The 15,815-nt window shown below is 35.6% G+C and overlaps 1 protein-coding gene across 9 annotated transcripts in view; it reads left to right on the top strand.

Annotated features, from left to right (window-relative positions):
- Nucleotides 1–15,815, top strand: part of RBMS3 (RNA binding motif single stranded interacting protein 3) — a 1,161,208-nt gene that overhangs the window by 892,337 nt on the left and 253,056 nt on the right. For all 9 annotated transcript variants that reach the window (XM_064378594.1, XM_064378591.1, XM_064378593.1 and 6 more), the window contains one exon: nucleotides 2,685–2,764. In XM_064378594.1, coding sequence (XP_064234664.1) covers nucleotides 2,685–2,764 — 80 coding nt within the window. The remainder of the gene's footprint in view (nucleotides 1–2,684; nucleotides 2,765–15,815) is intronic.

Genomic DNA, 15,815 nt, shown 5'->3' with positions numbered 1-15,815 from the left:
ATGCACACTCATCCCATGCTTCATAGGAATGTGCATCTGAAAACAAACAAAACTTTGTCAGAACATAATTATATCTCCAAAATGGAACTCGTTCCCGATATCATCTTCAGACTTGTTAAACAAGTGATACCACTGCCCTGACTTCATCTCCCAGTGAATATTTAAGAATTTCCTGGGGAATCCTTCCACTGAGTCACAAGCTGTGTGCTCTGTCTACCACATTGTAGTAAAGAGCCGTGCCCTCCACGCTGCCCAGCTCAGCCCCCTGCCCTAATTACTTCTCCAAAAGCCTTTCCTAGATTCTGTGCCTCTTCTCAGTATTTCCCTGACTGCTGGGATTCCTCTCACATTTGAATTCTTATAGCTGTAATAAATACGTATAGCTTATTTGACATTTGTTAGCATATTTTTTCGTATCTTGTTTCCTCTGCCATGTAATATGGTCCTATAATACGGCCATGTAATATAATCTTGAAATACACATAAAATTTAGACGTAGGAAAGTGTTAACAGCTTGCACTGATGGGTGCCATTCCAAGAAAGCTCGTATTAATAACAGCAGAAAATCCAAAATTATACTTTGCCTTTTGGACAAATTTTACACATTTCATACACATTATTTCACGTGTATGTGTGCTGTTTATTAAATTAGTTTTTGGCTCTAGTATACTCTTAGGAGGATTTAAGTTTCTTTTCATCAGAATTAATCCTTAATTATCATCTTCCCCATCCAATTTTATAAAGCAATAAGGGCCAGATATTATTCATTATTTGGAAAATGCTACAAATATTACTGTACTTAAGATATGGTAACATTGCCAAAATTTAAATTATGTTGGTGTGGCTCAAAATGTTCATTCTTTAGATTGTATGTGAGATGCCAAAATTTGGCACAATAACATTAGTTTAGAAATACTGCTAAGATAGTATGAAAAAATAGGATTTCGTTCAAAATTCAAGATTGAGAAAGTAGGACCTAAGGTTTTTGTATCTATAACTTCCTTCAATATGTAGGACCCCACCTAACTCTCTTGGGGTATCTTACATCCAGTGGATTGTCAATAAAAATGTCATAATGCTGATGACTACATTACTATACCAATCAGTCCTTTAGGCTGCAAGCTGTTCAAATAAAACACATCTTGTCAACTTATTTTGTGGAATCCGTCAGCAGTATAGCTTAATAGCTATAGCACAGGCTTTACTGTTGCACAGGCGTCAGTTGAAATCCTGACTTTACCCCTTATTGGAAAGGTAGTTTGTCTGTCTAAGCCTTAGTACCCTTATTGATATGAAAGACAATAATAAAACCTACCATCAGGTTGGCTAATTCCTCATTCAACAGACATTTGTTGAACACTTTCAGTTGCCAAACATTGCTGAGTGAATTAAGATAATGACAAATGGGATCTAATTAAACTAAAGAGCTTCTGCACAGCAAAAGAAACTATCATGAGAGTGAACAGGCACCCCATAGAATGAGAGAAAATTTTTGCAATCTATCCACCTGACAAAGGGCTAATACCCAGAATCTACAAAGAACTTAAAACACATTTACAAGAAAAAAACAAACATCTCCATCAAAAAGTGGGCAAAGGATATGAACAGACACTTCTCAAAAGAAGACATTTATGTGGCCAACAAACATATGAAAAAAAGCTCATCATCACTGGTCATTAGAGAATGCAAATCAAAACTGCAAAGAGATACCATCTCATGCCAGTTAGAAAGGCAATCATTAAAAAATCAGGAAACAATAGATGCTGGTGAGGATGTGGAGAAATAGGAAAGCTTTTACACTGTTGATGGGAGCGTACGTTAGTTCAACCATTGTGGAAGACAACGTGGAGGTTCCTCAAGGATCTAGAACCAGAAATATGATTTGACTGAGCAATCTCATTACTGGGTATATACCCAAAGGATTATAAATCATTCTATAAAGACATGCATATGTTTGTTTATTGCAGCATCATTCACAAAAGGAAAGACATGGAACCAACCCAAATGCCCATTAATGATAGACTGGATAAAGAAAATATGGCACATATACCCCATGGAATACTATGCAGCCACAAAAAAGGAATGAGTTCATGTTCTTTGCAAGGACATGGGTGAAGCTGGAAACCATAATTCTCAGCACATTAACACAGGAACAGAAAACCGAACACTGCAAGTTCTCACTCATAAGTAGAAGTTGAACAATGAGAACACATGGATACAGAGGGGAACATCACACACCAGGGCCTGTTGGGGAATGGGGGGCTAAGGGAAGGATAGCATTAGGAGAATTACCTAATTTAGATGACGGGTTGATGGGTACAGCAAACCACCATGGCACGTTTATGCCTATGTAACAAACCTGCACGTTCTGCACATTTATCCCAGAACTTAAAGTACAATAATAATAATTTAAAAAAGATAATTCCTCAGGGTTACTGCTGAATGAAGGCTCAGAACAGAGCCCTCCATATAGGCAGCTTTCAATAGAGTGAATCATACTTTCTCAGCAATGATGAATTAGTGATGTTCTCTTATCAGTCTTCTCATTGTGGCCATGATAAAAGTCGATAATAGAGATACATTTCTCAAATCATGTATTTTCATGTCTTTCTAGTTTTCCTTTACTTCTTAAGTGTCTTTTTCTTGACAACCATATGTGATCTCTGGTTTACTTTTTTTCCCAGAATGGAGTCTACTGAAAAATGTGAAGTGGTAATTCAACATTTTAATGGAAAATATCTGAAAACACCACCAGGCATCCCAGGTAAGAAATGTCGCTAATAAGTCACTAGATGTGGAGGCTTAAATTGCTCTTATTAGAATAAGTACATGATAAAGCCCTTGCTGATCATTGCAAGATTGGGGTTTTGTGCTTATTAATGTGTATTTTAAAATAATACTGTGTAGCGACTCATCTGTCTCAAAAGCTTTTTGGTAATTCTTACTTGGCTTTTCTTTGAATTTCTGCTGCTGATTTTCTAAAGTGGATTAGAAGAAAATAGTTAAAGAATGATATGCTGGAAGTGATGGAAGTTTATGACTCAGCATTAATATTAAAATTCCAATTTCTAAGTTATAAAGTATCTAAACAATGATATTTACAATAAATCCCACAAATTTATGCCAGTCCTGAAACATTTCTTACCAGTCCATGACAAGAAAAATACAGAAATTGAGAGAAAGCAATTAGAAACTTGTATAGCAATTTGACAATGTCATGAAATCTGAGTGCATAATTTTCTTTTACAAAAATACCCGTTACTGACAAATTGGAAATTTTAGAAAATACTGTCTATTTATCAGAGCTAATGTGAGAAGCCCCATCTGGACTATCCCAGGGCATTTCACACTTCCCAAGGCAAAATTCCTAAGGTTTTATACACATCATAAAGTGTTCTAACTTTATACTATTAAGAATTACATTAAACATGAAATAATTGGATTTATTATGTGTATCAGAGGTTCAAATGCCAGAACTTGAAGAAGTAGTATACGTGGAAGGTTTTAATATTAAGTAAGTAAAGTTTTAAATATAATTCCTGTATAAACAATTAAAGCTTGAATGAAGTATTATACTAAGAAAAATTACATAAATGTAGAATCATCTGAATAATGAATGTTGGTTTCTTTGTTGGTCTTTTATATATAGTTATTCTTAGGGGAGACTAAGGTCACTTCTTTCGTCTTACAATATGTGCCTTTTGTCTTTTTAAGCTGGATTCCAGTACTGTTTGCTGTATTTTAAATCTACTATTTAAAACTCATCAGAGAGTTCAGAGGTTGAGCATTTTCGTTTCTTAAAATATATTGAGTTTCTATGTAAGAGGAAGTGTGCACAAAATGAGAAATATTATTGTGGAGGGTTTTGTAATGACTTGCTTTGTGTAAGGAGGATGTCGAGAATGCAGAAAGACCCTTCAGACAGACACTCGCATAATCTGAAAATCCAAAGTAGTTGATTGCTGGCTAATCAGTGAGTCAACATACAGTGAAGACTGTGCCTTGATTTGGTTAGCTTCCATGTGGAACGTTCCCTTGGGAACTGACTGCATTATGATCCAATTGGAGACATATGGTGTTGTTAAGAAAAGAGTTAGCAGTTTTCATCTCAGCATGTTAGCTGCCCTTGCATTTTAGCAGAAATACTTTTTTTTTTTTGGTATAAACAGACATTTTAAGACACTTTACTCAGACCCGTCATTGAGTAAAGGAGTTGCATTGTTTGTAGACTTTCCTCTTTTTTGTCCTGTTTTATCCAACAGATACCTATCGGTATAGAAGGTATTCAAACGAGGTATAAATTATATAATTATATAAAAATATAAATGAGCATACTGTATAGAAATTATGGATGATTCAGTTTTAGCCCAAGTCTCAATTTTTTTATTTGTTCATTTTTGAAAAAAAGACATATTGAAATCCTTCTTTCTCTGATTGATTTGAAAGTATTTTGTTTGGTTTTCCCCATAGAACATAAATCGCTGACTAATACAATTTAATGCTGAAGACAAAGAAAGTCACTACAAATCCCCAAATGTCTGGGCATCCTTCCAGAATATGCAGGCTGTGATATTAACCTATCTAATATCATAGCTACACCCAATGGAAACATCGTGAATAGCAGGAACTTGGTTATGAGTTTTCTCACTCACTTTTATCTCCTGGGGACAAGAAAGACAAAATAATTATGTTCAGTTATAAAACTCTTAGGAGAGATAACTGTATGCTTCTGAGATTTCGACTCATCATAATAGAACTAAATATACAATATCGATCATCATCAGTGCTTGAATCTGCTTATTTATAAATTACTTTGAAAGTCAGAGTTGAATAAAGACTTCAAATGCTAAGTAAAGACATTTAATCTTTGATTCTTAAATTAGGTGTGGAAGAAAAGAGGCTATAATATAAGATATGGGTATTTTGAAAGGTAAAGTGGTAATTTGCCCTTGTTGAGTATAATTACTCAGTCATGGCAGATATAATACAATTTGGGTATATGCTGTCTGCCTTTATTGGTCCTTATTACTTATTACCTGGAAATAGCTGAAATCTTACTTTCAGAAATGTATGTCTTAACCAATATTCAAGTCCATCTTTAAGATAGAGAGTAGGATATCACTAAAGCTATGGCATCAGATATTCATACCGTTTTTTAAGTGGTCAATTTTCTAATCTTTTTCATTACTTTAGAGAGTATATGTTTGCTTTTGAATATACTCGTGTAATTAGTGTGACCCACTGAAAACTAAAATACAGTTTTTAAAATCTGAAAAATCTCAGTGTTCTGCATTATCAAGATTTGACATATTTGAATTCCAAATTTTGTGGTTTTATCGAACTGCACATTGACGGTTTAGATACATTGCTTTAAGGTCATGTAGATGAAGGACTCACAGTGATCTAATAATGATGACCTAAGATCCTCAGGCCTTCAGAAAGCTGTTGAAAGGTTGAATATTATGTCAATCATCTTCTCATACTAGAGCCCTATTGTATTAGTCTGTTTTTATGCTGCTGATAAAGACATATCCAACACTGGGCAATTTAGAAAAGAAGAGGTTTATTGGACTTACAGTTCCACATGGCTGGGGAGGCCTCACAATCATGGTGGAAGGTGAAAGGCATGCATAACATGATGGCAGACAAGCGAAGAGAGCATGTGTAGGCAAACTCCCCAATTTAAAACCATCAGATTTCACGAGACATAGTCACAATCATGAGTACAGCATGGAAAAGACCTGCCCCCATGATTCGATTACCTCCCACCAGGTCCCTCCCACAACACTTGGGAATTAAAGATGAGATTTGGGTGGGGACACAGCCTAACTGTATCTCCTATATTTAATATTACTTTAAGCAAGTGCAGAGCAATTGGTGCCATATTCATACTGTCTAGCTCTCTGTTTAAGGATGTTTAAGGACAGTGAGGGGAAAATATGCATGTGTTATTGGGCAAATATAGTGGCATTCGATTTCTGTCACTGTTGACAATGACAATGACTCCTCTTGGTGGGTTTTTTTTTTTTTTTTTTTTTGAGATGGAGTTTCGCTCTTGTTTCCCAGGCTGGAGTGCAATGGCATGATCTCGGCTCACCACAACCTCCACCTCCCAGTTTCAAGCAATTCTCCTGCCTCAGCCTCCTGAGTACCTGGGATTATAGGCATACACCACCATGCCTGGCTAATTTTGTATTTTTAGTAGAGACGGGGTTTCTCTATGTTGGTCAGGCTGGTCTCAAAATCCCCACCTCAGGTGATCTACCCGCCTCAGCCTCCCAAATTGCTGGGATTACAGGCATGAGCCTGGCCAACAAAATGGCAATTATTCTTAAAAGAGATGCAAAGCTAATTACTTTCCTGAGATGATCATCTAGTTTCCAAGTTTCCTACTATGTCATTTCTATAAAAGAACAAGGAAAAAAATCTATTTCAACCTAAAATGTTGACATTGCTCTGAATTTCAAGTTCTAAAAAGGACGTAGTTAAGGAAATTTGCAAGGACATGTAACACTGACCACAGTTATGTTGCTGCCTCATTTTGATTTGAGCCACTGTTGGAATAATTTGCTAATTAAATATGATTCATGTTGGTATTGGGTTCCAATTCCTGACAGATATGTGAGTTGGAAGAGAACTTTATAGCTATCTTTTTGGAACATGCTTTATTTCTCTAGGCTCCTCCTACTTATTTATAAAAGGTCTTCTTTAAGTGAATACATCATGGATCGTTAATACCTTTTAGCACATCCCAGAACTACCTCTGTTCATTTTAGATTGTAATGTTACCCCCAGATTTTGGTTACCTGGATCAATGAAGCTAAATATACATGCCAAAAATAAAATTGTTGAGTACTGGTATACAGGAAGTTTAGAAAGATCAGTCACCTGTGTTGCTGCTAGCAGATGGGAAGGAGAGACCAAAAGCATGTGTTAAATAGTGTCAATCATTTGAGTGTTGTAGCCATCAGCAGAAAGAGATCATTCAGTGTTTTCTCCCTTCCCTAGAGGGAAAAGAAAATACAGCATTCCATAAATGTTGCATGTCCTACATATCGATCTTGATGTTTTCTAGACAAAATGAAGGATCATTAGTTGCTTGCCCGCCTAACCCCAGACATTTCTTTGTCCCGTAATGAATTGCACAGCAACGTTGTGTAGCCCCAAAGTGTTCCATTTTCAAACCTCTGGCAAAAGCAAAGGGTTAGTTCCCAGACACTTCAGGGATCTGTGGGGCATGGACTTGAAAGGTTCACTTTCAAAGAGCCCCCAGAGCAGAGTGATACACCATGCGGAAAAGGCTTTCACATGTAGGGACATGTATTGATGAACAGAGCATGCAGGCTGGTTTGTAAAAAAAATAAACCATGTTTTGCTCTCAAACTAGACCTTTTTTTTTCCTGTAAGCACGTGTTCCTATCAGTGGAGCAGTCGTTTCAGAATAAAATGGAATAACTCACTTCTGATATGCTTTCCTTACTTTTCATGTAATTGTTTCTAATCTTAATTGAACTCTAAGAAGTAGGGAAAATTTGAGAGAAAGCTTAGCACATTATGGGATCTTTTAAAATTTACAACTCTTGTGACTGACAGAACTTTGCACAAATAGTTATGCACCAGAGGAATAATATTTTTCTAATAAATAAAACATGGGGCTTTTGGATGCTCTGACATAGTAATTTTAATGTGTGTGTTGATGTAAATAAAAATGTGTATGACTGTGTATGTATATGAATACTTTATGGGAGCAAGCAAGAAAAAATATTTACAAAATGATTTTTTTAATGATGAACAGAAATATTTGTATAAATTTAACATTCCTGCCAGAGTAAAATATCAACGACATATTTAAATGCAATTTATCTTAAATTTATCTTACATGATTCAGAAATCAGAATATTTAATCAACATATTTACAAAATTTTATGAGTGGAAAATGTTGCAGAACCTTACAATCTGTGTTTGCTCAATAGTAACTGTCTAATAAGTCCACAAATACAACTATAGCTGAGAGAGGTAACAAATAAAAAATGCTATGGGGTATAGTTGGGTAAAAATAAGTCATTGCTTCTCTCCAAATGTTTCATCTTTGTGAAATGAAAGCATCACTTGTATAACACACTTTGTGAACAGTGTAATCCTCAATTGGGTATCATTTTAGATTTTTCACCAGTAAGAATTTTTGCAAAACCCCAGCACTTTGGGAGGCCGAGGCGAGTGGATCACGAGGTCGAGAGATCGAGACCATCCTGGTCAACATTGTGAAACCCCGTCTCTATTAATACAAAAAAAATTAGCTGGGCACGGTGGCGCGTGCCTGTAATCCCAGCTACTCAGGAGGCTGAGGCAGGAGAATTGCCTGAACCCAGGAGGCGGAGGTTGCGGTGAGCCGAGATGGCGCCATTGCACTCCAGCCTGGGTAACAAGAGCGAGACTCCGTCTCAAAAAAAAAAAAAAAAAAAAAGAATTTTTGCAATACTTACGCTTCTGTGAAGCCTGTCATTCTTAATGTTGCTGATGTCTTCAGATTATTTCTATATATCAGATATACTTTGTTGCTTCATGATGAAACAAATACCTTTAAAATATTATTAGTGAACTTCATAGAGCAGCTGGACAACATCATGGTCAATGGAGTCTTAGAATCTATGTGAATTCTATAAAATTTGATTTGGTCCATCATTTTTCAGCCTTTCTGTGAAGCCACATCTGATAATGTGAAGGTAAAAAAGCTATGTGCTCGTAACTGGTTAGATACATAAGAAAGAAATAAGAGGTGAATAAATTTCTAAATCTTTCTATGAGAAGCTAAATAGAGAAGGAAAAAAGTTTCATCTTCAAAAGAATAGAAATAATTGAAGAGAGTTTTGTGACAGGACTACGTCTACTCTACCCACCTGTGATTTCAGCAGCATATGAAATGCAACCTAAAAACTTCTTACCTCACATATCCACCTGGTTTCCTCACTTTTCCACCTCAGGACAAAATCTATAAAAGCTTGCTCAATGAGAAAAATATCTTCTAAAAACTCTGGGGGAATTATCACCCCCGGGACAACCTTCAATCAACATCGTATAGGAGCCAGGAGATAACACTGAGTCTCTCATCCTTTGGAAGGATAATTGTCACTTTCTACAACGTTCCTTGAGAGGTTATCCACAGTGGTAACACCTCAATGAGGTATCCTTTATCAGCATTTTCCCCCTTCCCTGTCTTTCCCTTTTCTATCATATCTACTTCCTGACATCAGCTCCCAGTTAAACTAACTTGTCCCATGCTCTGATTTTAGGGAAAGTCAAATTCAAGTTGGGAGTTCTAGAAATTGCGTTAGGGAACTACTTTTTGATTGAAGACTTCTGTCTATAAAGGATGGTATTCACTTCACTAGCTAAAGTAGTAAAGTGGATTTCATGGCCCAAATATACTGTTTTTATGACTTTGTTTTTTTTTAAAAAAAGAGAACAGAGATTATAACTCACATAGTGTGGTTGATGAAGGTGAACATCAGAGGTAGTAGTCGGGTAGCAAGCCAGGGTTGAAATTTAGCAAGAGAAGGACAAGAAAAGGAAAGAATGGTGGCCTGCCTGTCCTCAGAACAACTGAGCACATAAAGAGATAGACGGCTGATGAAAATGGCAAAGATTTAGAGCAGCCATAAAGCCTGCAAAGTGAAGGTGAGGTACAGGCATAGAAAATTAGCATCAAAGAGAAGGTATTTTTTGAGGTTTCGGTCTTGGATAAAGATAGAGGTGGACTTCAAATATGAGATCCAATGTGCGAATGATGCCTACAACTGGCTGAAGTGAAGTGAAGAAGATCTTTAGTTGCAGCCAGAGGCTTAAGTTTAGAAGGTTGGAAGGTCTTTCACTATTACTTTAAATTTTATTACTTAATGTTATACTTGCCTTGAGTGCCTCCTGAAGTTCTAGTGTTGGTAGGAGCAGGTTATGTAAATAGTGATAAAGATTTTTTTTTAATTTGTCTGATTTTGAATTTTCCAAACTAGGGTCTTTTTCATTTGTGTAGCTCAAGGGCTCCATGATTAGCTCTATGTAAATTCTCAATAAATACTCTTTGGAGTTGTATAGTTCCATGAATAAAATGACCATCATACATATATTTGCTTTTAATAAGCTTTCTGAAGGTATGGGGAGGATGCACAGCTCTGGCTAAACAAATATGCAACCAACTTCGGGGAAAACATTGAGGAAAATAATTAAATACTTTTTAAGCTTTTTAATTAAAAAATCTCCATATCTAAATAGAGAGAGAAAGAAAGCACGTGTGAGAGAGAGAGGCAGAGGAGAGAAATGTTTATAAGAATAAGAAACTTATTTGAGAAAAGTTACAGTTTGGAAAGCCTGATTTTTCTAAGACTGCTTTTCAAGGTGTATGCTGAAGACCTAATTGTATTTTCTTTAAAGAACTCATTCTTGAACAGTTCAATAATTAATTCTGTTTTCTGACATGGCAAGTGGTCTTGCCTAATTATATTGAAATGTCTCTAAACTTTTTGCCACTGGAGCTAGTTAAGCACTATGATTCTGCAGCACTTCTGCTCCCCCTGCCACTTCTTCACATGAAAAAGATAAATGTCTTGAGAAAAAACAAAAAAGAGAATTTCCAGCTATGCGGTATTCCTTTTCACATAATATTGTTGCTCCTTTCTGCCTAGAGAAAGTCCCACATTAGCTTATTCTTTCTCTTATAATGTTATCATGTGATATAATATAATCTATAGATTTAATCAATAAAATATGGTCAGTGCTTTCTTCATCATATTTTTTTCTATTGTTGCTGTAGCAGTATAGTGTTGCTAGAATTACCATTTGGTTCCAGATCTGATGGATTCAAGTAGTTGCAATTTCATGGGATAGAGAAAAGGGATGAGGAGGTTTCCTATCCATCTCCGAAATCATGAACCACCTTCAAAACACATTTCTAAAATACTGACTCCATTCAGCTCTACACAAATTTCTGAACTGAAAATTTCACAGTAAAAACTTACAAAATGAATAATAAAACACTAGTTTTTTTTCTAAGACCATGTTGGGCTTTGCCTTCTGTCAGCATCACTAATGAGTAGTTAAACCATTTTGTGTCTGTGCGGATGAGTCGAATTAGCAAGCTGAGAGTTGAGTGGCTTAAGAGCAATTAACACACAAGCCAGGGAAACCAAACTGAATAATTAAGTTCTTAGTGCATTTCAGACTCTAGAATCTCATTTAATAGGATTGATTTAAGAACACATTCCAACCAGTTTTTGTATGAATGGATAGTATTCTGAATTAAATACTTGCCACTCTCTCCCTGTAGCCATCAAAAAGCCTGCTATACACGCACCTCATTGTTTATAATTTTTTAGAATGAAAAGTCTGCAAAACTTAAGAAAATATTTTAAGAGAAATGTGAATGAAAACACTTAGTAGGCAAGTTCTGAACCAGCCATTAAGTGTTTATCTTATTAGCTCCTTCCTCAGATTTCATATGTCCTTCAGCCCTGAATGATGAATCAATTGAGTAATATTTTAGTTATTTTTCAGTACAAAAAATGAATCTTTCATGGAAATCTGGCGTGCTTATGAAGACTCATTTGTCCTATTAGATTGTGGCTTTTTCTAAGAAAGAACTTTGATGCTTATCTCTCCCATTTTCCTTAAACAATTCAAACTCTTTGAATACAAAGACTGCACCTTACTGTTTCTTCCAAACGTCGAACCCAATGCCTGGCACAGAACAATACAAATATCATTTGTTAAATTAATAAGCAAATACCTAGTTGTGGTCGACAGAATAATGGCCCTTTAAAGATCTGTAAGTCCTAGTCCCCAAAACCTGTAAATATGTTAGGTTACATGAAAAAGAGTAATTAAGGTTACAGCAGGAATTAAGGTTGCAGCTGGAATTAAGGTTGCTAATCAACTGACCTTAAAATAGGGAAATTATTGTATTAGTTTGTTCTCACATTGCTATAGAGAATTACCTGAGGCTGGGTAATTTATAAAAAAGATAAGTTTAATTGGCTCATGGCTCTACAGGGTATACAGGAAGCATGGCTGAAGAAGACTCAGGAAACTTACATCATGGCAGAATGCAAAGGGGGAGCAGGCATGTCCCACATGACTGGAGCAGGAGGAAGAGGGTGAAGGAGGAGGTGCTACACACTTTTAAACAACCAGCTCTTGTGAGAACTCACTATCATGAGATTAGCAAGGAAGAAATCTAACCCTGTGATCCAATCACCTCCCACCAGACCCCTCTTCAACATTGTGGATTACAATTTGACATGAGATTTGGGTGGAGACACAAATCCAATCCATATCAATTACCATGGTTTATCTGGGTGTGCCCAGAGTAATTAGAAGCATCCTCAAAAGTGGAGGAGAAAGGTGGAAGAGAAGGTTAGAGTAATGCAGGGTGCAAAGAATTGACCTAACATTGCTGGGCTTGAAGACAGGAGGCAGCCTTTAGGAGTTGAAAAAGGCCAAGAATTGAATTTCTCCCCTAGAGCCTCCAGAAATAAACTTAGCCTTGCTGACACTTTGATTTTACCACAGTGAGATCTGTGTTAGACTTCTGACCTATAGAACTGTAAGATAATAAGTTTATGTTGTTTTGTGCCTTTAAGTCTTAGATAATTTGTTATAGCAACCACGGAAAACTAATATACTAGTATAGAACATGTATTCACTGAATATCATCCAGACTATTCCTATATTACACTGTTAAATAGCCTCTGAAAAACTCTCCTAGTTTCTCCTAGTTTTTATCTTCTCTGTGAGTTTTTGTGGAATAAAAATAATAATCAGTGATGCTTGTTAAAGAACAAGAAGAAAGACTTTTTTTCAGCACCATCACAATGGTTATAGGCACCACTGCAATGGAGTCTTAGAGTGGAGATGAGAGATTGGACTCAACTCCAAATGCAGCATAGACAAGTGGAAATTTACAGCCAAGGAGCAGCAAAGGAGGTCAGTGGTTGGAAAATTACCAAGGAGAAACATCAGGGGTAGGATTCTTGCTGAAGACAGGCCAGGGTCATCGGACATCACCTAGAAGAAAGTTCAGTAAGCTGACTGCAGTAAGGCGAAAGAAAGTCTTTTCAGTATCATTTGAGTTGCTTGTGTATTAAATAGAAAAAAACCATCTTGTAAATTGTTTTAACTTCAGTTTCTTTATACCTTCTCATAAGCACATATTACCATAGAAGACTGTTGAGTAGCTGAAAGGAGAGGCTTTGGGAAGTCCTTGTACCTTAGAGCGCACTGTTTTCTATTCAAATAAATGAAATACTAACTTAAACTATCTGATACCATAAATATGCCAGAGAAAGAATCCTAATTGCTAATCTAAATTTATGCAAATGTGTATCTCTTGGGTCTCAACCTTAATACTTGCTTTCAGTAATTCTTTTTCTTGAAAAATTATTAGGGTCTAGAAAAACAAAATGGAGCTCCTTGAAGTTATAATTAGCTTTAAGCTTTAGATTATTATATCTAAAGCATAGATGATGCTCACGCTCCTATTCATTGTCCCATGAAACAGGGGGTGTCCTAAAGCTCTGAAGGTCCTAAATCTTTCATATGAAAGCTTAGTTTTGAGACACAAATTAAAAATTCAGAGGTGGTGAATATGCATACTTACTATGTATTAAGAAAGATAGATGATGCTTAAGATTAAATCATTTTAAAAATTAAGTGAATTTTCAAAAATGTGTCTCTTAGCCAAAGTTATACATTACATATTACATTACATATACATTACATATTATCCCTGTAGCAAGATTGAGAAGCTGTACATATGAAAACATAACCATTTTCTCTTGAACTGAGAGTTGGACATATTTTGGACCAGAGGTTTATATCAAACAGTTGCACTAGTTGAGCCTCTGAGATGCCCTAAAGAAAAAGAAGTCAATAATTGAAGTTGATTTCTAGCTGTTTGTTATTAAAACAGATGTTAGTGCTCCCAGGTTGTTTGCCCGTGGCCATCAGCCAGCACTTGCATCTCTTTCATTAGGTGGACTGCCCTCAGGCTGCCGCAGCCTGTTTTGCCTGTGAGCAGTGAGAGTCAGAAGTACCTGGGAATTTACATCCCCATGTGGGGCAGTCCATAAACAGTGATTGACAGGTGTTAGAATATCAGTATCCCAGTTCTCCTGCTTCTGATGAGAACACTGTGTGTGATGTATACTATCTCTATAGCTTTCCTGAAGGATTCGGACAGCTATAGTTTGTGGGGCTGTTTAATGCCACATCCTGGCTTGACTCCTTCACTTCCTGGTTCCAATTCCCCATTTCCCCCTACTGGCTTTTCCTGAAAATACTTCCTAAGAATTAATGTTCACAAGCAACTTTGTTTTAAAATCTCTTTCTGGTGAACTCAAACTAAGGTATTATATTCATACAGACATTAAATTTGTTATTCTGTGATCTATTTTTTATTAATATTTTGAGTTTTATAGTCTCTTCTGTAAACTGTACTCAAGTTAACTGAATCCCTCGGATGGATGAGGAAGATTTCAGAAATGAACATAAAATTCCTCAAATTCCCTGACTTTATTGGAAATAGACATACTAGACACTCTAAGTAAGGCAGCACTTGTTGATAGGTAATGGCTTCTTTGTAAAAGGGATACGCCATTTGAATGTTGATAGAGTGTGTGTAATGGCAGATCAAAATGTGATCATGTCTCCTGTGAGTGAGCAATCACTGGCCGATTATGATTTAGCTAATCACGATGTGTCTTAATAAAGGTCCATTCAAAAGAATCAAAATTGTACCCATATATAAGGTAATAGGGTTTTAAAATTAAAAAAAAAAAAATCTTAAAGTACACAAAAGCACTGAAGAAATATATTGAAACTAATATGTTTTTACACATAATCATTTTAAGATGGAATAGTGAGCTTGATACAAAGGATGTTACAGAGACTGCTGGAGGTCCCTAAGATACTTTCTGGTGGTCTACAAGATCAAAAATATTTTTATCGTAATACTGATTCATTACTTGTACTTTTCACTCTGATTCTGTCATGAATGTATAGTGGAGTTTTCCAGGGGTTGCATGATTTGCGATGTGGCAAAAGATGGAATATGGAAGCAAATATTGGAATCCAGCTGTTTTCTATTAAGCCAGAAATTACAAGACCACTCTTCTCTTTTTTTTATTTTGTTTTTGAAAATAGTATTTTAAAATAAAATTATATTATTTATATCAGTATGTAACAGGACTATTATTGTTATTTTAAAATAAATTAATAAGTAAATATCTAACATTTTCCATTTTATTTTTTAATGGTAAGTGTCAATAAATATAACCTGTATAAACAAAAGTTTTTGGGGATCTTCAATAATTTTTCAAAGCACAAAGAGGCCCTGAGACAAAGACTAAAAACAAACAGACATTGAAAACTGCTGATATTAAAGACAAAAAACAAACAGACATTGAAAACTGCTGATATAAATTCAAGCCCTTTATCTTAGAAAAGATGACAAAAGATAACCAAGATAAAGGCGAAGTTTAAAATACACTCTCACTTTTCTTAAATTTTGTTTTGAGAACCTAGGTATGTTCTAGAAAGCTAGTTTAAATGGAGAATTAAAAAATAAATTTCAATTAAATGAGTTACACAACTTTTTTTCTCTTTTTTTGGTAAACAAGGTGCCTAACCTATAGTAAGTGTTTTGTTTTATCTTTTAAATGCAGAGGCAATGGTTGGTCTTCTGAACATTTGCATTCTGATTTTTATTAGCAAATATCATGTTGTTTGACAGAATATGTGAATGTTTTATTAAGACAATATATTTAAGC

Source organism: Aotus nancymaae, unplaced genomic scaffold (assembly GCF_030222135.1).
Source record: "Aotus nancymaae isolate 86718 unplaced genomic scaffold, 86718_ANA_hifiasm-v0.15.2.pri h1tg000019l, whole genome shotgun sequence".
Classification (NCBI taxonomy): domain Eukaryota; kingdom Metazoa; phylum Chordata; class Mammalia; order Primates; family Aotidae; genus Aotus; species Aotus nancymaae.
The sequence above is the reverse complement of the archived record's forward strand: the minus strand, read 5'-3'. Positions and strand labels throughout refer to the sequence as shown.